At 34.6% G+C, this 25,124-nt stretch overlaps 1 protein-coding gene across 11 annotated transcripts in view; it reads left to right on the forward strand.

Moving 5' to 3' along the window:
* NBEA (neurobeachin) overlaps positions 1 to 25,124 on the forward strand; it is a 708,564-nt gene that overhangs the window by 390,263 nt on the left and 293,177 nt on the right. For all 11 annotated transcript variants that reach the window (XM_016925167.4, XM_054664886.2, XM_054664889.2 and 8 more), the window contains one exon: positions 623 to 789. In XM_016925167.4, coding sequence (XP_016780656.1) covers positions 623 to 789 — 167 coding nt within the window. The remainder of the gene's footprint in view (positions 1 to 622; positions 790 to 25,124) is intronic.

The raw sequence follows: 25,124 nt of genomic DNA on the forward strand, positions 1-25,124 counted from the left end.
ATTAAATGACAGATTTTTGATTCATATGTAATTATCAGGAACATACCTCTTATTTTAAGTGAGATATACTATATTGGCTTGATAAACAAGTAGGTTTACATTTATAGTAAATATTTGTGCTTCTAAAATACATGAAAATTAGATTCTCAGAATTGGAAGAAACCATGAGTCTTTAATTACTTCAATGTTATTCAAATTATTTTACATATACTTTAGAAAGAGCACATTTTTTTTTTTTTTTTTTTTTTTTTGAGACGGAGTCTCGCTCTGTCGCCCAGGCTGGAGTGCAGTGGCGCGATCTCGGCTCACTGCAAGCTCCGCCTCCCGGGTTCACGCCATTCTCCTGCCTCAGCCTCCCGAGTAGCTGGGACTACAGGTGCCCGCTACCACGCCCGGCTAATTTTTTATATTTTTAGTAGAGACGGGGTTTCACCGTGTTAGCCAGGATGGTTTTATATTTGAAAGGTGACTATATGTATTCTTTAGAACAAAATATCAAAAGATTACATTATTTGAGTTTTAAAAAATTGAATTCCTGTTACCCTTTAACTTAAATGTATATCATCCTTACTTATACACAGTAAAAAGTTTATTATTATGCATCGTTTGTATTTCTTTATAGTCACAGTGTGCCCAATATGCTGCTGATAGAAGAGAGGAAGAAAAGATGTGTGACCATCTTATCAGTGCTGCTAAACATCGAGATCATGTAACAGCAAATCAGCTGAAACAGAAGATTCTCAATATTCTCACAAATAAACATGGTGCTTGGGGAGCAGTTTCTCATAGGTGAGTTATAATAAATTCGAGTAAATAATAATTCATAGGTTAATTATAATAGTTGGTAATAAAAATATGGCTACAAATTTAAAAGTCATTTAGAAAATATAATTTAAAATATAAAAAATTACTTGAAAAATTTCCTGAAATCTTTAATAATTCTTCATCAGAAGAGTTTAAGGGAAAACCTAAACTTTTTATAGTAGCTACAGTGGAAGTTATTTCTACTTTATAATAATATGCAACATAATACAAAATATGGTTAGGCAAGTATTTTAGTCTACTGTTTCTCATATGTAACATGGATGTTTAGGTATAAGAAGTGGCTCTTTTTAAAAAAGAATCTTTTAGAGTCAACGCTTCCCACTTATTAAATTTATATCATTCTTTTTTATACAGAAGCATATATAAGCATATACTACACAGAAATAATATGTTCTTTTAAAAAGTTTTCTTTCATAATTTTCTATTCAGTCTTACCAATGGAAGATTTTCATCTCAAATATGATTGTTTATGATAATATAGTACAACTAAAACCAAAATTTGGTTGTTTATAAATCACAAATGTTCTCCCTAAAGTTTTGTGGACATACAATTATTTTTGTTGTTGTTGTTGTTGTTATCTATACAATGAAGTTTTCTGGAAAACTAGAAGTGAAACAGGTCACTATATTTAGATTGCTCATGTTCTTCCTTTTTATATTTTTATGTTTTTTGACCCCACTAAATGTTTTTATTAAATCTGTGTTTGGCAGAGTTTATTAAATCTGTTTGACAAAGTTGGCTGGTGAAATGTAAACGGGATACTACTAAGAAGAGCCTTGGTAAAAATGATTCTGTTGACCTGGTGCAGTGGCTCACTCCTGTAATCCCAGCACTTTGGGAGGCCAAGGCGGCTGGATCACCTGAGGTCAGGAGTTTGAGACCAGCCTGGCCAACATGGTGAAACTCCATCTCTACTAAAATACAAAAATTAGCCAGGCATGATGGCGGGTGCCTGTAATCCTAGCTACTCAGGAGGCTGAGGCACAAGAATTGCTTGAACCCAGGAGGCAGAGGTTGCAGTGAGCCGAGATTGTGCCACAGAACTCCAGCCTGGGTGACAGAGTGAGACTTTGTCTCAAAAAAAAAAAGATTCTGTTAGGGAAAAACACCTAGAATATGAGTAGGATGGTATTTAACCAACTTCCTGGGATTATGAGTGTAAGATAGATTTTTTAAAACTTTATTATTTTTGGATTTAAGGTAAAATTATAACATATGTCTTTAAAATAGTCAACATTTAATATTTATCATAATAATAGCAATAACCCATGACCTCTAACATTTATTATTTGTTGTGTGCGAGGGACCATACTAAGAACTTTACATGGATTATTTCCTTTATCCTTGAACATCTTTATTAAGGGTGACATTGAGGTATTCTCCATTTTACCGGGAAGAACCTAAAGCTGAAAGAGGTTAAATAAAACTTACATAGTATCACACTGCTTGTACAAATAGAGGCAGATTATGTCAGTCAGGATGCTCCAGAGATATTTATATTCATTAACTAAATTTATTTTAAGGAATTTATTCATTCAATCATGGGAGCTGGTAAGTCTGAAATCTGTAGGACAGGCTGGCAGGCTAGAAACTCCGGCAAGATTTCTGTGTTACAGTCTTGAGGCAGAATTTCTTCTTCTTCGGGAAACCTCAGCTTTTGCTAAGGCCTTCGGTTGATTGGATGAGCCTTTCCCACATTCTTGAGGGTAATATCCTTTACTTAAAGTTAACTGACTGTAGATTTTAATCATATCTACAAAATACCTCCACAGCAACAGTTAGACTAATGTTTGACCAAACAACTGGGCATTATAGCCTAGCCAGGTTGACATAAAATTTAACCATTAAACACACTAACAATAACCTGAGCATTTTACCCATCTACAGACCTTGTCTCCCTTTTTGTGTTAGCTGAATTGGGTTTATCTATTAATACTTACTTATATGTAGTCAGGACTGTAACGTTATATTGCTAGTAACGCAGCTGGTATGATTCAGGATATTGCCTTAGCTGTATAAAGCAGTACATGGTTCGGGTTTTAATTATTTCCTTATGTAATTAGAATACAGCTAAAGGACAGTGACCTCCATAGCAGCAGTCATGTGGTAACATGTCAGATGCGTCCTGTGCTAGCTAGTCAACAACCTTTCTGACATCTCATTAGATTGACAGAAAGCATGGCCTGAGCCCTCAGAAGAGCAGGTGTCTTCTTTCCTGCACATTAGTTTCTACTGCCAACTATCTGAAAAAAAAAAAACACAATATTTTTATGATCATTTACTAACTGTGTCACTGAACTCTAAACCTTTAAGCATAGGTTTTGTTCTGTTTAATTCTCCTTAGTATTTGATTAACTAATAGGGCTCAGTCATTGGACCTCTTCTCTTTTCTATCTTATTCACTCTCTAGACAATTTTATCTAGTCCCATGATTTAAAAATACTACTAATATGTTGATAACTCCAAAATTTATTATTCCAAGTCCAGATCTCTCCTGTCGCCAGGTCTGTATATTCATCTGCCCACTTGGCATCTTCTAGTTGATTAGCTAATAGTCATCTCACACCTAACATATGAAAACTAAGCTTCTAATATTTTCTTCCAAACCATTTTCTCTTATATTTTTCTCCATCTCAGCCAAAGGCAACTCCATTCTTACTGTTCCCGAAGCCATAAATGTTGCTCTGTCCTTGACTACTGTTTACACATCCCACATTGAGCCCTTCAGCAAATCTTACTGACACTGCCACAAAATATATCCAGCTTTGACTGCTTCTCACCATTACCTTGGATCACCTTAGTCCAAGCCACATCATTCTCACTTGACTTATTGTACCAGCATGATATATAGTCTTATTTTTATATTTCACTTGACTTATTGTACAAGCATGGTATATAGTCTTTCTTTTTATATTTTTCCCCTGTCCTCCTAAAGTCCATTCTCAGCGCAACAGCCTGAGTGACTCTTATTAAAATGTAGATCCCTCTGCTCCTGTGCTTAGAAACCTCCACAGCTGTACTATGCCAGACTGTAACCGCTAGTCATGTGTGGCTATTCAAATTTAATTAATTAAAATTTAATTTAATGAAAAACGTGATGCCTCAGTTGCACTAGCCAAATTTCAAGTACTCGGTAGCCACATGTGGCTGGTCGCTACCATAGTAGTTATCACAGAACCTTTCCGTCATTGCAGAAAGTTCTTTTGAATGCTTGCTGCAGAGGTTTAGCATTCACTGAGGGGGAAAATAAGATCTCGTAGTGACTTATTAGGCCTTACATGGTTTAGTCTTTGTTTGTTAACTCTTCAACCTCCTCTGCCAATACTCTCCCCTTGGTTCTTTTTGTTCTAGTCACCCTGGCTTCTTTCTTGCAGGTCATGTTTGCTCTGTTTAGAATGCTTTCCCAAAAAGTTCATTTGGCAAACTTTTTCATTTTCTTCAGGCCTTAATTCCAAATGATACCATCTCAAAAAAAAAAAAAAATCATTCTCTAGCCACTCTGTCTAAAATTTTACTCTTCCTCCAAATATTTTATATTGCATTTCCCCGCTTTTCAACATCTATTGCTTTGATACTAAAATTTCATATATTTTACTTATATATTATTTTTATTGTTTTGTTTTCCAATAGCATGTAAGCTTCATAATGTAATAGATTTTTTGCTCTTTTATCCACAATTGTATCCCCAGCACCTAGAATAAGCCCTGATGCATAGTAGGTGCCAAAAAATTTGTGAATAAATTAATGAATAAACACTTGGTGTATGCCCTTTTTTCAGTGATGATACCTATCATGGAATAATAGAAAATAAACTAGTCCATTGGGAATAATTTTATATTTTATTTAACTTTATAAAATGCCAAAAAGTACTTATCCCTGCATGAAACCAAAGTGTTAGAGCCAGCAACACTCTAAAACAGGTGTTTACAAATCCAGTAACATTTTACATAGAAAAGTTTATATATTCTAACTGGAGTCACAAGTTCCTCAAAAAGACAGGAAAATATTTTAACAGCAAAAGTTGCTTTTGAATGCTGTTTATTCTGTGAATGTTACAGATTTGGTTTTTGTATAAATTATCAACCTCTATATATTATACAGTGTATGTTTCTACTACAGAATAACGCTCTCAACTTGTAAATGCAAGAAAAATATGTGGCCATATTTTCCATTGCTAATCCAATGGGATTAATACAATTGTGCATGTAAGAATATTTATGTCATACTTAGGAGTAACTGAAAAATATTCTTCCATAGTAGAGTGACCGTTGATTTTTTGTTTGGAGTTCATCCTACTGAACTTCTAAACTGTATTTGACAGTCTTCTGTGAACTCTATTCTTTTGATCTCTTGTGTTTCACCGTTACGTCTGACCTCACATCCTGCCATGCATCTTCTCAGCCCATGGCTCACTCCACCACAGCCACTCTGGCCTCTGTCTGTTTTGTATACAGGCCAAGCACTTCCTCCTTTTGTATGCTGTTCCTTCTGCGTGATATACTCAGATAGGTCTTTGCACAAGTGTTTCCTCATTAGAATGGATTTCTCTGACCTTTCTATCAAAAATTGCACACCACATTTTTCCCTTCATCACTCCCTAAATTTTCTAAGCTTTAATCTTCATAGCACCTATCACTTGGCATATAATTTAGTGTTTAACTATTTTTTTACCTGATATTATGGACTTTCATTTACTGGTGTGTACCCAGTGCATAGAACTCTGCATATAATAATTGTTCAACACATAATTTAAAAATTCATGAATCCATGAAAATTTCCATACACATGTATCATGGCACTTGTGTAGTTAGCATGTAAGCTAGTTTTGATAAAATATTCTTTCCACATAGAATTTGAGCTTTATAATCAACATTAAGAGCTCAATTACTTACTAGCTGTATGACTTGTAAGCTGTGTGATCTCAAACAGAGAGGTTTTTTTGTTTTTCTTTTTTGTTGGTTTTTTTTTTTTAACTTTTAAGTTGAGTGATACATGTGCAGGTTTTTTACATAGGAACACGTGTGGGGGTTTGTTATATAGATTATTTCATCACCCAGGAATTAAGCCTAGTATCTGTTAGTTATTTTTCCTGATCTTCTCCCTCCTCCCACCCTCCACCCTGTCATAGGCCCCAGTGTGTGTTGTTCCCCTCTATATGTCCATGTGTTCTCATCATTTAGCTCCCACTTGTAAGTGAGAACACGTGGGATTTGGTTTTCTGTTCCTGTGTTAGTTTGCTAAGGATAATGGCCCCCAGCTCCATCCATGTCCCTGCAAAGGAAAGTTTATCATTTTTTGTTATGGCTGCATAGTATTCCATCATGTATATGTACCATATTTTCTTTATACAGTCTATCATTTATGGCCATTTTTGTTGATTTCATGTCTTTTGAACAAAGATTTTACCTTCCTGATGTTCACCTTTTCACATTCAGAAAATAGGATCAATAGTTTCTACTAAATTGAGTTACGTTAATATGAAAAATTGAAATACTGTGTGCAAAATGCTTAATATAATGTCAGACACAATAGATATCCAATGCTTATTAGTAGTCTCTTCTTTTTTCTGTTAGTCTGCTCTTTGCAAAGACCCTTTTAAAAATATTTTCTGTCTGCTCAATCACTCCTTAACTTCTAATATATAGTTGTAATATGTTGATTTTATTTGTTTTATCAACAGATAATTCTTTTTTTCAATTGAGATGGAGTCTCACGCTGTCACCCAGGCTGAAGTTCAATGGCACGATCTCGGCTCACTGCAACCTCCACCTCCCGGGTTCAAGTAATTCTCTTGCCTCAGCCTCCTGAGTAGCTGGGATTACAGGCACGCACCACCACACCCAGCTAATTTTTTTATATTTTTGGTAGAGGCGGGGTTTCACCATGTTGGCCAGGCTGGTCTTGAACTCCCAACCTCAAGTGATCTGCCCGCCTCAACCTCCCACGGTACTGGGGTTATAGGAGTGAGTCAACACACCTGGCCTCAACAAATAATTCTTGAGCTTCTATTTGTGCAAAACAGATATACTTTCTCCCCAACTGAGCTTATAGTCTAGTAGAAGAGATTGATATTGAATTAATAATTATAGAAATAGGCCAGGCAAGGTGGCTCAAACCTGTAATCCCAGCACTTTGGGAGGCTGAGGTGGGCAGATTACTTTGAGGTTAGGAGTTCAAGATCAGCCTGGCCAACATGGTGAAACCCTGTCTTTACTAAAAATATAAAAATTAGCTGGGCATGGTGGCGTGTGCCTGTAATCCCAGCTACTCGGGAGTCTGAAACAGGAGAATCACTTGAACCTGGGAAGCAGAGGTTGCAGTGAGCCGAGATTGTGCCAGTGCACTCCAGCCTGGGCAACACAGCAAGACTCTGTCTCAAAAAAAAATTATGGAAATAAAAGATATAAAACTTTGGCAAATGATAGGATAGAAAAGTGCCCCAAGTACTTTGAAGGAGCACATAAAACAGAGGAGCTTTATTTTAGATTAGGGAGTGAGGAAAGACTTGTTTGAAGAAGCTGTGTTTAAGTAAAAAGATGAGTAGCGCGTCTTTAGCAAAGGGTGGCGTGTGAATCATTCAGAAAAGAAATATTACAAAGACTCTGGGCTTGAAAAACAGAATGAACAAAAAGGAGGGTAGTTTGGAGCTTAGTGAATATTGGGAGTAGTGGCTTGAGAGGAAGCTGGAGAATAACATGAGCAAGATGATTTAAAGTCCTGTTCAATCACGTTAAGGATTTGTGACTTTATCCTAAGTAGCATGAAAAGCAAAGAAGGATTTGAACAAGAGAATAACATGATCTGATTTATGTTTTAACAACATCAGTCTGGCTGTTATGTGAAGACACATATGCAGGATAAATAGGAAAATATAGTCACTTTATTTATAGCTGAGTTCAAACGTCACCTATTTCTATAGCATCCCTTGGCTTTCTCTTATCTTTTTTAATACTGCTTCCCCATATTTTGTTGTTGTTATCTGTATTGAAATTAACCATGATATATCACTTAATGTTTTATAGCCATGTGAATGTGCCTGTCTCTTTCAACATACTTGTAGCTTCCTAAGCATAGGAATTGAATACTAATTGTTGTTATATCCCTGTTATCAAATATATGTTAAATATGAAGGAATTTCATCCCTCTAATTTTCTACTTGCTATTCTACCAAAAAAAAAGTTTAGTTATAACATAAAATCTCTTTTACATCTATCTTTGGATTCAGTGGTGGGGTCGGTTCTAACATACTTTAGCATTTGAATTAATAATATTGATCTTTATTTCTGTGTTGAGGAAAAGCTATGAGAGATCCTTTAACATGCATATTTCCAGATTCAGTGTTGTTAAATAATGCTCAATGTATATAGTTTTTCTTTGTTTATTTTAGCTTTTTGGATATTTCCTATTGCTTAAACTACGTAAGCCATACAGCCTAAATTTCAGTGAACAGGGTTTAATAACCCCTTGAGTTTAATAGGCGTGTGTGTGTGTGTGTGTGTGTGTGTGTGTGTGTGTGTGTGTGACATCTCAGTTTTTATTATTCATTTTCAAATAAGCATTACTATTGTTTAGTTTTCTGGTAAGATGTTGGGAGCACAGCTATGTATTGACGGTAACTATATTGATACTTCCATTGGAATGTCTTATTTTCATCCTAACAACTGTAAGGAAGACATTATTTTTTCTATTTTACGGGTAAAAAATGTGAGATTCATAGAGATCAAATGTCTTGCCCTGTATTACACAGCTAAGTAATAGAGACAGGAGTAGGATTTGAGTCTAGATTGATCTGACCTAAAGCTTGTAGTCATTTCAATGACTAATTACTGATTATTTTATTGATTATAAAAACTAGCCATTAGAATAATGAAATACAAAGAACTGTGTAATTAAGAAGAAGACCGAAGACTTGCAAATCTGGAGCTTTAAAAAGTATTCTTAGGTTTCCTAAATCCAAGGCCCAAACTGAACTGACTTTGGAACTGCCACCCACTGAATGCATGGAAGAACCTGTCTGAACCTAAAAGGTTCACCTGACTTCCAAAACAAAAATAAACAAACATCCTAAAGAGGAAGTTAACATGATCCAGTGTACTACAAGGTAATATTATAAATGTCCAGGATACAATCCAAAACTACCCAATATACAAAGGAAAATCTCACCGTTTCTCAAGGACAGACAGTTAACAGATGCCAATCCCAAGATGACTGAAATGTTGAAACTATCAAAGACTTAAAAGCACCTTTATTATCATCTTCCATGAAGTAAAGGTAAATACTTTTTAAATGAATAGACTGATAGATCTCAGCAGGGAAATAAAAAGTATATAAAAAAACAAAAAATGAAAAATCCATCACCTGAAATGAAATATTCACTGGATAAGCTCAATAGTAGAATGAAGATGACAGAGGAAAGAGTAAATGATTTTGAAGATAGATGAACAAAATTTTATAATTGAAGAAAAGAGAGAAATCAGATTGAGGGAAAAATTAACAGAGCTTCAGGCACCTCTGGGATAATATCACACAAAACGTCTTAAGTTTGAACACTGAATCATCAGAAGAAGAGGAGAAAGAAATTGGTACAGAAACATTATTTACAGAAAAAATGGTTGAAAATGTATCAAATTAGGTGGAAGATGTCAAGTTAGAGACTCAAGAAGCTCAGAGATGACAAACAGTATAAATACAATTATCCAATTAAGGCTAAATCTAGACACATCATAATTAATCTTCTGAAAACCAAGGTAAAGAAAAAATCTTGAAAGAAAATACAGGAAAACACAATATGTTACATATAATAGACAACAATTCAAAAGATAACTTTTTTATCAGAGTTAAATGGAGGCCAGAAAAATAATTGGCAACCCAGCATTCAGCATTCAGCAAAAATATTCTCTAGAAATGAAGGCAAAATTAAAACATTCTCAATGAAGTATTAAGAGAATTCTTCACTAATCAAAATATTATCAAAGAAATTCCAGACGACCTCTTTCAGATAGAAGGGGAACAAAAACATAGAACTTGGGACTTTAAGAATGAAGAAGCGTTCTTTGTTTTGTTTTGTTTTTCCCACAACAGTGCAAAGGCAATCTAGTGGAGAAATGATAATCTTTTCAGCAAATAGTGCAGGAACAATTGAACATCCATGTGCAAAAATCGGAACTTGACCTGCACTGCGGACCATATACAAAACTTAACTCCAAATTGACCATAGACTTAAATACAAAATGTAACACCATAAAACTTCTAGGAGAAAACATAGGAGAAAAATCTTTGTGACCTTGCTTGTTTTGGGCAAAGAGTTATTAAATACAGTACCAAAAGTCTGATCCATAAAAGAAAAAATAATTAAAAACATTTTTTCTGTGAAAGACTGTTGAGAGAATGCCACATTCCTTCAGACTGGGAAAACCATAGACTGGGAAAAAATACTTTTAAAACTTAACAATGAGAAACAAATATTGTAATTAAGAAAAGCAACCTAAATATTTTAACAGATGCTTCGTTACTGTAGGCAAACAGATCAGTGGTTTTCAAGGGTTAACACCTGAGGGAGGATTTAACTAGAAAGTGGCCACATGAGAGAGCTTTTCGGGATGATGGAGCTGTCCTATATTTTTATTGGGGTAGTGGTTTTATGTCTGTATGCATTTGTCAAGATTTATACAATTGTAAGTCAGAATGTGAATTTTACTATATGTAAATTTTAAAATGTTTTAAAACTTTAAAAAAATACATGGCCTGGAAAAGGTTTTATAGGTGATTATTCAGTTGTCAACACTAGTATTTGTCACAGTCTGCATTATATATTTATTGTAAAGATTTCCATCAAATATTATTTAATTGTTGTTATAAAGATAAATAAGTTACAGCTCAGATTATCTGTTATTTCTATGCAAACACTATTATGTTGGTCATAGAGTCTCAAGACCATAAATTGGATTAGCTTTCTCTATAGCTATACCTATAAATAGGTTAATTTTTACTAGATGTATTTATATATGTGTGTGTATGTGTATATGTGTGTTTTATATAATCCTAAATTAAATTTACCATTCTCTAATAAAGATTATGAATTATTAAGATGAGAAAAAAAACTTTTCCCAGCAATTTTTGTATAATATTAAATGTCCAGGTTTTACCTAGGAATGTGCTCTACACTCGATGAATTATAGTTGTTACAAGTATATTGACAGTTATTGAGTTAGACTAAACAGTCTACCAATTGTGATCTCAGTAACACCGTGAGATCTAAGATGACTCACCCATGCCCACCAAACAAACATGCTTAGGAAATAAATATATTTACATCGTAGATTATATTTTTAATGGCTATAAAGCTTCACAGAAGGCTATGTTATAGTTTTATGAGAGCTATGTAAATGTACATAACAGGTTCAAATGAGAACATGTGTTCTTTGATTTCAGTTTGATATTCTACACTTCCAAAACAAGAGTTCTTAAACTCACTGTTTCAATAATTTAAAGTCAAAATAATAATTTAAATAAATTAGAATGAGGATTATAAGCACAAAATAATAACTTAAAGTGACATAAGGTAAGCACTAAAACAAAGTAAGCAATGACTAGGTGGAACTGTAAAGTAAAAATTATATGCTTTTTCAGCAAATTCTGGGTTTAGAATATTCTCATGCAGTCTATTCACTTTCACTTCCTGGTCCCACTCCTGTTTCCCTTATCTTCAGACCTTCACCGTTGCCATTTATGGTGGATGTGCACTGCAACCACCATACTAAGGCGTTTATTTAAATCCAGTTTAATTTGCTCCTAGCCCCTCCATGGGGCTGGTTGGTAGAAAATTTAATACCAGTTATTTATAGAGCCCCAAACACATACACACTCCAGGATTAGGTAGAAATTTTAATAATTTTACTGGTGTAAAGCCCTGGGATTCTTATTTCACTCTGGACTCTAGGAGCGTGTTTGATTTCTTCTTAAAGGTAGGTCTGTTTCTGGCCAAAATGCTACATTAGTTTCTATACTAAGGCAAGGAGCTGTGGTACCTAGGGCATGGCTATATGGGTTCCTGCCATTTCATTAAAAGTAAATGTACCCTATCACTTTTATGACCCCTTTCTTATATTACCTTCCTAGCCTTGGAATTAACTACTTGAACCCTGATTACTTCAATTTCCTCACCCCAAAGAGCCTTCCTGTCCATCCTCTCTTCTAGATTAGTTCATCTGCTAACAGTTCTTATATCTTTTGAGAAGATAAGGGAATTCTCAGGTCTCCTGAATTCAAGATCCTGCTTGTTCTGAAAGGGTTGGCATAGGATGAAGTGGAAATTTTGCTTATTTCTCTGATCCATTTCGATTCCCTGGCTTCCCTTTCTAGAACCATCCTAAAACATCTATCTGATTCGAAGGTACTATATAACCATGGAACAATTTTTTCTTCTCCCTTGGATATTTGAACCTCTGACAGTTAACTCATCATGTTCTAGCTAAATGATTAATTCTAACTGTTCTAATGAACAGAAAACATAAATCTCACTTTAGGTGGAATCATTGTGACTTACTGATTGAATAAATAGGAAAGAATCAGGAATGTTGCTGTCATCCTTCATTGGGTGAATGGTGGTGCCACTCTTGGAACTGAAAAATGCAGAAGGAACTGATATACAAAGGAATATGATTATGTTGAGTTTGCCTTGCCTGTGGCATGTTCTAGTGGAAATGTCTACCAGGAAGTTGAAAATAGAAATAGCTCCGTGTGACATGAGATCACTACTTGTGCATGTGATAACCTTCTCAGACATATCCAAAACATATTTCTCTTATGGCCAACAAATTTCATCTCTCCCATTTTCCCAGTGAAGGGCATCTAGGAAACATCCTTGATTTACTTCTTTCCTTCAGCCCTTTCTCTGCCTATACAACCCATATACACAAATAGTCTGTCAGCAAGTCCAACAACACATGTAGAGTATATGCTTTCTTCTTCCAAGCACTGAAAATAGTTTGAAGATGGGTTCTTCCAGGGCTGTGTCTTGCTGGGTGGGTTCACCAAGGCAAAATAACAAGGTAAATATTGAGATACAAGTAAGGAAGTGGTTAAAATAATAGAGTGTACTTAATCTGAGATAGTTAAAGAAGGTAAGTAAAGAAAGAAGGGGATTGATGAGCAGAAAATTAAGAAGTTAAGGAAACAAGCATCAGTGTTTTAAAAGGATGGGACATTGTAGGATGTTTGAATTTAAGATTCAGAAATACAGCAATTAATACAAGATTGACAACTCCAAAATGTTGTCATGAAAGTGATTAAGGGGGATTGAAGATCATGGTAATCAGGAGATTATGAAACTAAAAGGATGGAATCTTCTGTTGATTTACCCAAGATAAATCCAGGAAAGGAAGATTGTCAGCATCTTCTAAAAGTCTTCAGTAAATAAGTGAAATGGCCTGTGAGGCTGACAGATAATCCCAAATGAGGAGAGGTATAAGATGGTATTGCCTGATTTAACAGGAGCCTTAAAAGAATCCCATCTCAAAGTTCATCTTCCTTAAAACAAAATATAATGCAGGTGCAAAGGGAGAGGAGTTGAAATTATATTACGGAATAACAGAGCTTTAAAAGCCAGTCAAAATTCTTTGACCCTGATAGAACTCTAATACAGGTCACATTGGTAAGAGTAACTATTTAAAAGCACTTAGTGATGTAGATCAATAATGATTGGATGGGTCAGCACCAAAAATGTCTGTTATTTGACATGAAGGAAATTAGGCAGAAACCTCTATGAGCCAGTTCATTGCCGTCATCATTTCTGATGCATTTTTTTCTAAAATATGTAGATTTTTACAAATTAAGATAATTAGTAAGTCAGAAGTACAATACTTTGTAAAATGCCTAATACATAGATTAGAATTACATGAAACAACAAATAATGATAATGAAGAAAATCAGCATGTAAATGTAAAATAACTCTCACAAATATTAAACTACTTTTTCAGCAACAGAAAAGTCATTAGTTTTAAAATAAAAATTAGTTTTTGGATTCCCTACATTAATGAAACTGCTCCTTGGCTTACAAATGGCATGACATTTAAAATTTTTGACCCATTCGCAACAAACATCTGTAGTTAAAGTGAGGCTATCACAGTCTCTTAGTCTATAACTTAGCTGCTTATTAAAATATACATCTACCAAACCAAAAAATGTTTTTCAAAAAGTAACATCTGGAATCTTGTCAGATTCTAAGGCATTTTTGTTGAAATCATTGAAGATGGAACATTATTAGGCTAGTGAGATAAATTTCTTGACACTTGCTGCGATTTTTGTTTTAGAAGCTTGCTTTTTGGTTTAGATATTTTTATTTATATATCATCACATTTTCTAAAACAAACTGTTCTACTCAAAAAATGTTTGGAAAATTATGAAAATATATGTTAAAAAGGTTTAGAAATTTGAATTCTGACCGCCTTTTTCTCTATAAATATCCTTTTTTTATAACAACATATATTTTTGTTTTTCATAAGTGAAGAGTAAATTGGTTTACAGTGATATTGTTCTATATTATATGCACACTCAAATTGTATGCATTAGATTGTGGAGCATTTTCTGATATTTGTGCTCACAAGTAGGTTAGTGTCATTTGTCAGTAATAAGGCTTGCCTGTGTAGTTGGAAAGTGCCATTGCCCTAGAGTGCTGTATTTTGAAGTCATCTGTCATGGATACATTGTAGAGAGAGAAGACTATTTATGTTTATGGCATTTTAAGTAACTGAGTTAAAAACCCTTTGGAATATAGAGAAATGGCTTGTTTACTGTCATCACTGTTCACTTAATCCTACGACCTTGACATGATAGCATTCCCATAAATCTCCCTGTGGGTAGATCAATAAAACAGATGAACATCAAAATGTAATGATTGTTTCAGCTTTAGGAATTAACTATGTAATGGAATAAATATAAGCCAGTAAGCAGTATTACAGAAACATTCTATTATACCAACCCCTTTTTCTAACAGATAACACTTACTAGAACATAAGGAGTTATTATATATTATATTTTCTGATAATGTTTGCAGTATCTAACAGATTATTATATATTAAAAAAAGAAAATAGATACAAGTAATATGCATATTATGACTGGATTTTTAAATAGCAGTTTAAAATTTTTGGTATACCTATGATTATAAAAATAATGAAGTTAGGGTTTTTTTTGCAATGATGTTTTAATATAGCTTTATTTTACATTGTGTTTTTATTGTATTATATCTCCATTGTTAATTTTCTCTAGTTCATTCATTTTAATTTTGTAATTATAATTCCTCAAACATAAATTTTTAACTACAGTACGTTCCTCTTTCCCCCAGTGTAAGCAGCTACTCAGGTATTCAGGAAAAAAAAATTGAGGAAATTGGAAAACTGAAAAAATAATTAACACATCACACTAGGAAAAATTAATGGATGAAACTTAAGGGAATTAACACTCAGTCCTCACTATACTATATTCCAGAGTCCATGTCCACACACAATAGGAAAATACAACTTAGATTCAACAGCCTCTGAAAAAGTAAATACTATGAGTACTCCCATTGCTTACATAATAGATCTGTAAGATAAAATTATTTTAAAGCAAGTTACATTTGCCTCTTACCAATTTTCATATGTAACAAAAAAATGGCGATTTAGTTTGGTGTAGTAAGAATCTCTATTCTTTTTGAATGAGATTTTGTACTTTGCATGATAATGATACATTCTAAATACTAAAAGTATGCTATATAATGTGAAATCTGTGAAAAATCATAGAATTTATGCTTTATATAAAGATTATTATAGAATTATGTCTAACATAACTGTAAAGACCCTTATAAGCATTTTTAGTAGCTACTTAGGTAGAAACCTAACAAAATGAGGGTTTTGAAGCCTGTCAGTAAAGAAAAACAATATTACTATGATGTATAAGTCCGCAGAAAAAAAGATGGTAGAAGTATCTTTACTAATTTAATCGTAGACCATTAACATCTTCCATGAAGATAAGGTGGATATGTGTCAGTAAATAAATGGTCAACTATTTTACTTTATGTTCAGACAATTGAGCCCCAGGAATATTTTCTTCTATTTTAACAGGCTTTCAAGTTGATATAAGTCCTAAAAATTTGATTCATAATTTCTCTAGAAGTTACAAATTGTAATATCTCCTTGTGCATACTGTTAGAAGCTGTTGTTGTTTTTTTTTTTTTTCCAACTGGTGTTCTTTTCTATTACCATTATTCAGTAAATAGTTACCAAATTGTAGTCAAATACTCTATTGATAAAGATACCATTCAGAGCTAGGGAATAGAGTATTACACAAATAGAATTTTTATGCCTGTTTTGAGTCTTAACATAAGTCTAAAAAATTAAATACATCTGGCTTTTGGATGAAGAAAGACTTTTGAAGTCTAGGCAGTAAAATATGCCAAATATAAACTATCACACTGGCATTTTTACAGGTTGTAAACTAGACTTATCCAACTGAATAAGCTAAGTGTTCTTATGACACTTTAATACACATTACTAAGCAGTAAGTTAACATGCATACGAAGTGGACAACTAACAAAATACCTTGTTAACTGATTTAGGATCAGTAATTAAGTCCGCATAACTGATGGATTGTTAAAATTTTCACCTTTCATTAAATTTGATGTGTTATGGGCAGAGTTATGTGAATATTGGTTCCAAGTATTAATGCTTCCAGGGGCACTTAAGTGAAGAGGATTTTGTAATTATTTTCTTGAAAAGAATCCTATCTGTTGATACCTACTTTAGTTTAAAGTAAAATATATAAATCAATTTCTACTATGTAATTCGTTATCTTATATAGGTCCTTTCAATCTATATTAATAATAAAGCTTTCTTCCCAGGTAAATTCCAGCTATTTCTAATTTACTATCACTCACATTATTTTACGTTAAACTTCAACTGTGGTCAACCCAAATTTGATCAATAAAATAGTAATAATCTCATAAAGAAACCTAAATATACTCCTGTCTCAGCCTTTTTGTGACTGGTCTGTGCTATTCTGATTTTGGTGTATAATACAGGACATAAAGGAATAAAATACCTGTCAGATTTGTCACTTTTCATTGTTTGAATTTCTTCTCTATCTCTATTCTGTCCCACTTGAGATCGTGCCAATAAAATATTTTTTATTTTGAAATTGCAATCTCATCCATCTTCACACAATCAAAAATTATTTGTTTTTATTTCATTTATTATAAATATCTTTACTATTATTGATACTACTATTGTTCGTTTGTTACTTCTTGAAACAATCTATACTCCACATATTTTAAATGGCTGTCTGAACGATTTTTAACATTTAACACGAATATTATTTTTAATACACAGTACCTGCCACTTAGGCTTGAAGATTAAAAACATGCAAATGTAAGTAGGTGTTAGTTGTTATTATGTCATTCCTTGTTACGTATTTACCAAATGAGGCAACTTGTTAATGATATAAAAATATTAAAATATCTAAATTATACCTAAAATCTAATATATATTAACTCAGTTCAGTATATTTTTTTCTTTCAGATGCTAAGGTTAGAAAGTGTGGCTAACAAGAATCCTCTATTCTAGCCTCTGACCAATTAACAAATACAACCAAACCATCTAAGGCACACATCAGTGCTCCGAAGTGTTTGCCTGCATTTTCTTGTAGTCATTTTATAGCTTTGGGTTTTAACATTTAGGCCTTTAATACATCTTTAGTTCCTTTTTTTATATAGTGAGAGATAGGAGTCCTGTTTCATGCTTCTGCAAATGGATATTCTGTTGTGCCAGCACCATTTTTTTTTTTTTTTTTTGAAGAGAGTGTGTGTTTGTGACACTGTTTTTGAAAATCAGTTGGCTGTAAGTACATGGATTTGTTTCTGGGTTTCCTATTCTGTTCCATTGGTCTATGCATCTGTTTTTATACCAATACCATACTCTTTTGAAGTTAGGTAGTGTGATGCCTTCAGCTTTGTCCTTTTTCTGTAGGATTTGCTTAATCTATTCAAGCTCTTTTAGGGTTCCATGTGAATTTTAGGACTTTTTGTCTATTGCTGTGAAAAATGACATTGGTGTTTTGATAGGGATTGCTTTGAATCTGTAGATTGCTTTGAATAATATGATGATATTAACAATGTTAATTTTTTCAATCAGTGAGCATTGGATGTCTTTCCCTCTGGTTATATTTTATTTAATTTTGTTCATCAATGTTTTGTAGTTTTCCTTATAGAGGTTGTTCACCTCTTCGGTTACATTGTGAATAGGATTGCCTTCTTGAGTTTTTACTCAGCTAGTTCATCATTCCTGTATATAAACACTACTGATTTTTTATGTTGATTTTATAGCCTGCAGCTTTACTGAATTTATCAGATCGAAGAGGTTTTTGGTGGAGTCTTTAGGTTTTTCTAGATATAAGATTATGTCATCTGTAAAGAAGGATGTTTGATTTCTTCTTTTCGAATTTGGATGCCCATTACTTTTTCTCTTGCCTGATTGCTCTGTTCAGGACTTCCAGTACTGTGTTGAGTAGAAGTGATGAAAATAGTCATCCTTGTCTTGTTGAGACTTATTTTGTGTCATAACATATAGTCAGTCTTGGAGAATGTTCCATGTGCTGATCAAGAAGAATGCATATTCCATAGCTATTGGATGAAATATTCTATAAATGTCTGTTAGACCCATTTGGTCTAAACTACAGTTTAAATTCAATTTTTTGTTGTTGTTGTTAATTTTCTGTCTAGATGATCTAACACTGATGTAGGGTGTTGAAATTCCTAACTGTTACTCAACTGGAGTCTATTGCTCCCTTTAGATAGAATAATTTAATAATAGTTGCTTTATATATCTAGGTGCTTCTGTGCTGAGTGCATATATGTTTAGAATTGTTATTTTCTCTTGCTGAGTTGGTCCCTTTATCATAATGACCTTCTTTGTCTTTTGTTTTTATTGCTTTTGACTTAAAGTCTGTTTTATCTGATATAAGTATGGCTACTCCTGCTTATTTTTGGTTTTCCTTTACGTGGAATATTGTTTCCCATTCCTTTATTTTTAGTCTGTATGTGTCTTTGCAGATGAGATGAGATTCCTGTAAGCAGCATATAGTTGAGTCATGTTTTTAAACCATTCAGCCAATCTATATATTTTAAGTGGAATGTGTAATCTGTTTACATTCAAGGTTGTTATTGATACATGAGGACTTATTTCTGTCATTATATTAATGGAGTTTTGGTTGTTTTGTATATCCTTTGTTCCTTTCTCTCTTTTATTGTTTATCATTGTGGTTTGGTGGTATTCTGTAGTGGTAACATTTGAGTTCTTTCTCTTTCTTATTTGTGTGTTTAGTCTACCAGTGGATTTTATACTTTCAGGTATTTTCATGATTGGAGATAGCATTCTTTTGCTTCCAAGTATAGGACTCCCTTAAGTATTTCTTGTGAAGCTGGTCTAGAGGTGATGAATTTCCTCAGCTTTTGCTTGTCTGGGAAAGACTTTATTTCTCCTCCATTTATGAAGAATAACTTTGCTGGGTAAAGTGTCCTCAGTTGGCAGTTTTTTTTTCTTTGAATATGACATCTCATTCTCCACTAGCCTATAATGTTCATGCTGAGAAATCCCTTACCAGTCTGATTGGGGTTTCCATATAAGTAGTTAGATGTTTTTCTTTTGCTGTTTTTTGAATTCTTTCTTTGTCTTTAACTTTTGACAATTGGACTTTAATGTGCCTTGGAGAAGACCTTTTGAAATTGTATCTCTTTAGGGGTCTCTGAACTTCCTGTATCAGGATGTCTAAATCACTTACTAGACTTGGGAAATATCCAGCTATTATTTTCTTAAATAGGTTTTCTGTCTCTTTTGTTTTCCTGTCATCTTCAGTGACACTAAAAATTCAAATATTTAGTAGCTTTGTGATGTGTGTTGTGTTATGAGGACTTTGTTTATTATATTCTTTTTTCTTTATTATTTTCTTACTGGGTTATTTCAAAATATCTTTCTTCAGGTTCTGAAATTCTTTCTTCTGCTTGAGCTGGTCTATTGTTGAAGCTTTCTAATGTATTTTTTATTTCATTCCATGAATTCTTCAGTTTCAGGATTCCTGTTTGTTTGTTTGTTATGATACCTCTTTAGTAAATTTCTCATTCATATTCTGAATTGGTTTTCTGATTTATTTGTATTATCTGAATTCTCTCATATCTTACTGAGTTTCTTGAATATCATTTTGAATTCTTTCTCTAGGATTTCATAAATTTCTTTTTCTTTGGAATTTCCTGCTAGACCATAATTTTGTTTCTTTGGAGATGTCGTATTTGCTTGCTTTCTTCATGGTTCCTATATCCTTATGTTGATATCTGCACATCTGGTATAATTGATGCTACTTCTAATTTTTTTAATTTGCTTTTGCAGTGGAGGATACTTTTATGAAGATGTGTCTGTGGTGTTTGTTGGGTAGGGCACTTTGGCCTGATTCTGGGTGCATGCAGTAGTGTACTCTCTATATAATTTCTTAAGCTTTAAACAGCATCAGTTGTATCTATGATTTCCTCAGCAGCTTAGGGTGTGGTTGTTTGTGGAGGCTGTGGTAAAGTTTTGTTGGAGATGGAGATGCCAGGTGGGCCAGTCCTTTGGGCTCTGTGGTGGCAATGGTGGGCCAAGTCTGCCTGTCTTTGGACCCCTATCTGGCATAGGCTAGTACCAGTTGTAGCAAGTCCAGGCATACCAATTTTTGAGTTTCCAGGTGGCTTTCTTGGGTGCCAGCAGTGGCAGCAGAGGGCCAGGTGGGTAGATGGGCAGATTGGCTGGTCTTTGGTTCCCTGGGCAATGGGCGTGGTATGAGCGATGGTGATAATAATGGCAGGACAACCCTCTGGCTCCCAAGTTGTCTATGCTAGCATTGGCGGTGGCTGTGACAGGCTGGGTAGGCCCGTCCCAGGCCTGCAGATGGTATATTGGAATAGGTGCTAGCTGTGGTGGTAGTGGCAAATTGGGTGGGCCCATCCTTAGGCCCCCATGGGAAGTACTCAGGTGGCAACAGTGGTGGACAGGGCAGAGTGATCTCCAGGCCTCCAGAGAGTGTCCTTGGGCACTGGGGAGGGCAGATCCAGGCCAGCAGGACCTGTCCTCAAGTATCCTGGTGATACATGCATATGCTGGCTGAGGTAGACAGGGAGGGGTTTTTCCGCAGCCCCCCAGTGAATTGCTTGGATAGGGATAGCAACAACTGCACTGCGGCCTTTCTGCTGGGGAGGGAGTGGTTGCTTTCAATGTGCAGCACCCATAAGCAGGGAGCTGGGGAGTGTGCACTTCAGCCCAGGTAGCAGCTTCGTGTGGTGGTGTCTATCCTTAGCACACATAAAAATGTGCAGTGGCACCATTTCTGGGGGCAGTGGGGATGCTACCAATGACTTGTGCTTCAACTCTGTTGGCAGCAGCCAACAGCGTGGCAGCTGTGGGTGAGGGATGTCAGTGGAAGCCCAAGGATGTAGAGATGCAGGGGCTGTTGGGCCACAGGGCAGGATGTAGTCTAATGGAGACTGGGCTCTCAAAATGGTGCCTTGATGTAGCTGCTTAGGCCTCAGGGGTATGTGGGATCAGTTTGAGCTCCTTTTCTCTGGCAGTGTAATCACATTGTTTCTAGGCAGCTTCTTGTTTTATTATCAGAGCCTCCAAGGGCCAAGGGACTCGCCTGAATCTAGGATTGCAGGAGTCCATGGTGGGAATGTGAGCCACTGGGGGTCTCTCACCCTTTTTCCCATACTGGGAAGCCTTTCCAGGCTCCCAGCTGATCTCAGCTGAGTGGGCTGCCTCACATCCCTCTCCTTCCTTGCCTTAGGTGTTTCCTGTCACCTCTCTATTGAATTCCAGTGTTCTCTCTTAGATGATCTGTTGGAAGTGTGATTATCTACCTGCTATTTTGGTTCTTCTTTGTGGAGGGGGCAAGTACCAGATGCCTCTAGTCAGCCATGTTAAAGCCCCACATAACACATATTTTAATGTTATATGTGTTATATACTGTATTCTTACAAGAAAGTAAGTTACAGAAAATGTAATGTTATTAAGGAAGTAATGGCCAGGCACGGTGGCTTACACCTGTAATCCCAGCACTTTGGGAGATCGAGGCAGGCAATTGCTTGAGTCCAGGAGTTTGAGACCAGCCTGGGTGACAGGACAAAACCCCATCTCTATAAAAAATACAAAAATTAGCCGGGCATGGTGGTGCATGCCTGTAGTCCCAGCCATTCAGGAGGCTGAGGTGGGAGGATCACTTGAGCCCAGGAGGAAGAGGTTGCAGTGAGATGTGATGGCGCCACTGCACTCCAGCCTGGGTGACAGAGGGAGACACTGTCTCAAAAATAATAATAATAATAATAACGAAAACCTAAGAAAGAGAAAATATATTTATTACAAATTAAGTGGAAGTGGATCATCATAAAGGTCTTAATTTGTATCATCTTCATGTTGAGTAGGCTGAGGAGGAGGAAGAAGCAAAGGGGTTGGTCTTGCTGTCTCAGGGGTCTTTTTTGCAGAGGTGGAAGAAAACCCATGTATAAGTGAATATGAACAGTTCAAACCCATGTTATTCCAGAGTTAACTCTACTTGAATATCTTACTTATTGTAGCCTCCTTCATCAGTGATCTGAGCTAGATCTTCTGAACAACTTGCTGCAGCTTCTACGTCAGCACTTGTTTGTTTTACCTTTATGGTATGGAAGCAGCCTTTGACATGCCTTCCTCACTAAACTTAATCATTTCTAGCTTTTGACTTTAAATGAAAGACACCACTTTTTTTCACTGGAACAGTTAGATGCCATTAATTGGGGTTATTAATTGGCCTGATTTCAGTATTTTTTGCCTCAGGTAATGGGGAGGCCCAAGAAGAAGGAGAAACAAGGCGAACAGCTGGTTCTGGAGCAATCAGAACACACATTCATTGGTTGAGTTCACAGTTAGATATGGGCAACATTCATGGCACCCCAAAACAATTACAGTAGTAGCATCAAAGATCACTAATCACAGATTACCGTAACAGATATTTTAGAAAGTTTTAAATATTGGAAGAATTACGAAAATGTGACCCAGAGACATTAAATGAGCACGTGGCACCAAGAGAGTTGCTTGATACAGGGTTGTCACAGACTTTCAATTTGGAAAAAATACAGTTATCTGTGAAGTATAATAAAGCTAAGTGCAGTAGAACAAGGTGTGTTGTACCTCATAGGATTGTGGAGCATATGTTAGAAAACAAAATCCTGCAGTTTTATGAAATTTGTATTAAATAAATGGATATTTCAAATTGGTAATAAATTTAAAAGGAAACCTAAATAATAACATTAACACTTACTGTCTTATTTTTCTAGTTTAAATATATACAGTATTATATTTAATCATCAGAATAGTCACCAGCATATTTCAAACTAATAAAATTTACACAAGTTTAAAAATATCTTTACTGTTCTGATTTTTAACCATTTACTTACGGTTTTCCTTTATTTTTCTCACTGTTATAACAGTGAGAAATTTATCAATGCATTGTACTTTTACAAATACACAGGAATGCATGCTAGACTATTTACTAGAAATAACTTTCCTAAATAAAACTGTGTCAGAGCATTGTTCATTTGTAAATATTTTCCAAGAGAAACAATACCAACTTCAATACCATAAGGCAGAAATTCGCCTTTGGCTTTAAAATTCACTGGCAGTATTTTTTTATTTATTAAAATTAGAATGTGCATAAGACTGCTTTTCATCTCTTAGTATTTAATTATAATTAGTCACTTTCGCACTGCTTTCCTTCCTTTCAAAGCAGTACTCACACAACTTTTGAACGCTTCTACTAGTTTTTGTGTTTATTTGCTCAGTTAAAATCAAGATTTAAAATTCATGGTAGACATTCATTTCTTTTGGTATTTAAGTGAAGCCTAAAACATCTATTTTATTCAAGAACTGTTAGTCACGCCGTCTCAACGTAAGGTCATCTCCTACATCATACTCGTGTGCTCCTTTTTCAACAACTTTTTGATACATTGGTAAAATGAAATTTAAGAAGGTAACAATGTTTTTCTGATTTCAAAAGGGGGAAATCTTAGAAAATCTCCTACTTATTCAAAAAATAATATTATATCAATCCTCAATTTTTGACTCTTTGGTTTTTCCCCTTCCACCTTAACTGAATTATGATTAAACATACATATTTACAGATTTTATTCTTTACTTCCACTACATAAAAGATTTGCAACTATTTTTTATGTAATACAGAGAAAGGGACATGCATGATTATGTCATAGTTTTGCAAAAATCCAGCAAGGTGACAAGTTAACTTGTGTTTCTAGAAACCATACATGAAATCATAGCATTTGTGATGCTGAAATTTATTGTAAATGACAGACGTTTGTCTTTGCAGCAGAATAACAAGTGATCTTAAATATAATGAGTCAGAAATATTAGGGAATTTATTAAAACATTAGACGTAATTTCTCAGTTACTTTCTAAAATTCATAGTTACCTGAATTAATACGACTGTTATTTACAGTTAATAGATAAATTGTTTCTACCTAAATATTTGAAATGTAATGCCTTTGTGTTAAATATTTTCTCCTCAGAAGTATTTATGAGGGGAAATTGTCTAGGATACAGTTGTCAGGGACTAATTGGATACCCTACAAAACAAAAGACTTTATTTTATATATTTATTATTATTATTCTTTACTTTTGCTTTTGGTCAAGAAGGCAATTGGAAAAGAACAAGGACCCGTTATTTCCATGATCTAAAGATTTTTACTGCAACAACTGCGCAGCTCACTTTTATTCAATGCTACATTAACTTTTCCATTAAGGGTGCTGTTGTCAAGTACAGAGCCTTTACATATTATGAAGTTGCTGTCTGGTATTTGTTCATTGATATGATTTCTTTATTTGAATGTTTCAAGTCATTCTGGAGTGAAAGCCTTCATCACTTTTTAAGATTGTTGTCTCTTTCATTTTAAATTTAGTTAAATTTAATTGCACTGCTATAGTTTAAGGGTCTGTAAATGTTTTCATAAGCCTGAATTCTCTCATTTTTTCTTACTTAGAACTACTGTCACTTAAACTAAAATATAATTATAGTGTTACTATTATTCATAAAATCTAGTGTTCAGTGACAACTCTTATTTCAGCAAGAAAGAGAAATACTTTGGTGTCATGATGCCCCTTTATTCATTTTTCTTCTTTTGCTTCTTTTCATTCGTTCTATAAATTATTCCAGTTGTCTACAATTGCTCAAGAGCCAAGGAATATTCTCTAGGAGGCCGGA

This window comes from Pan troglodytes, chromosome 14 (genome assembly GCF_028858775.2).
Source record: "Pan troglodytes isolate AG18354 chromosome 14, NHGRI_mPanTro3-v2.0_pri, whole genome shotgun sequence".
Classification (NCBI taxonomy): domain Eukaryota; kingdom Metazoa; phylum Chordata; class Mammalia; order Primates; family Hominidae; genus Pan; species Pan troglodytes.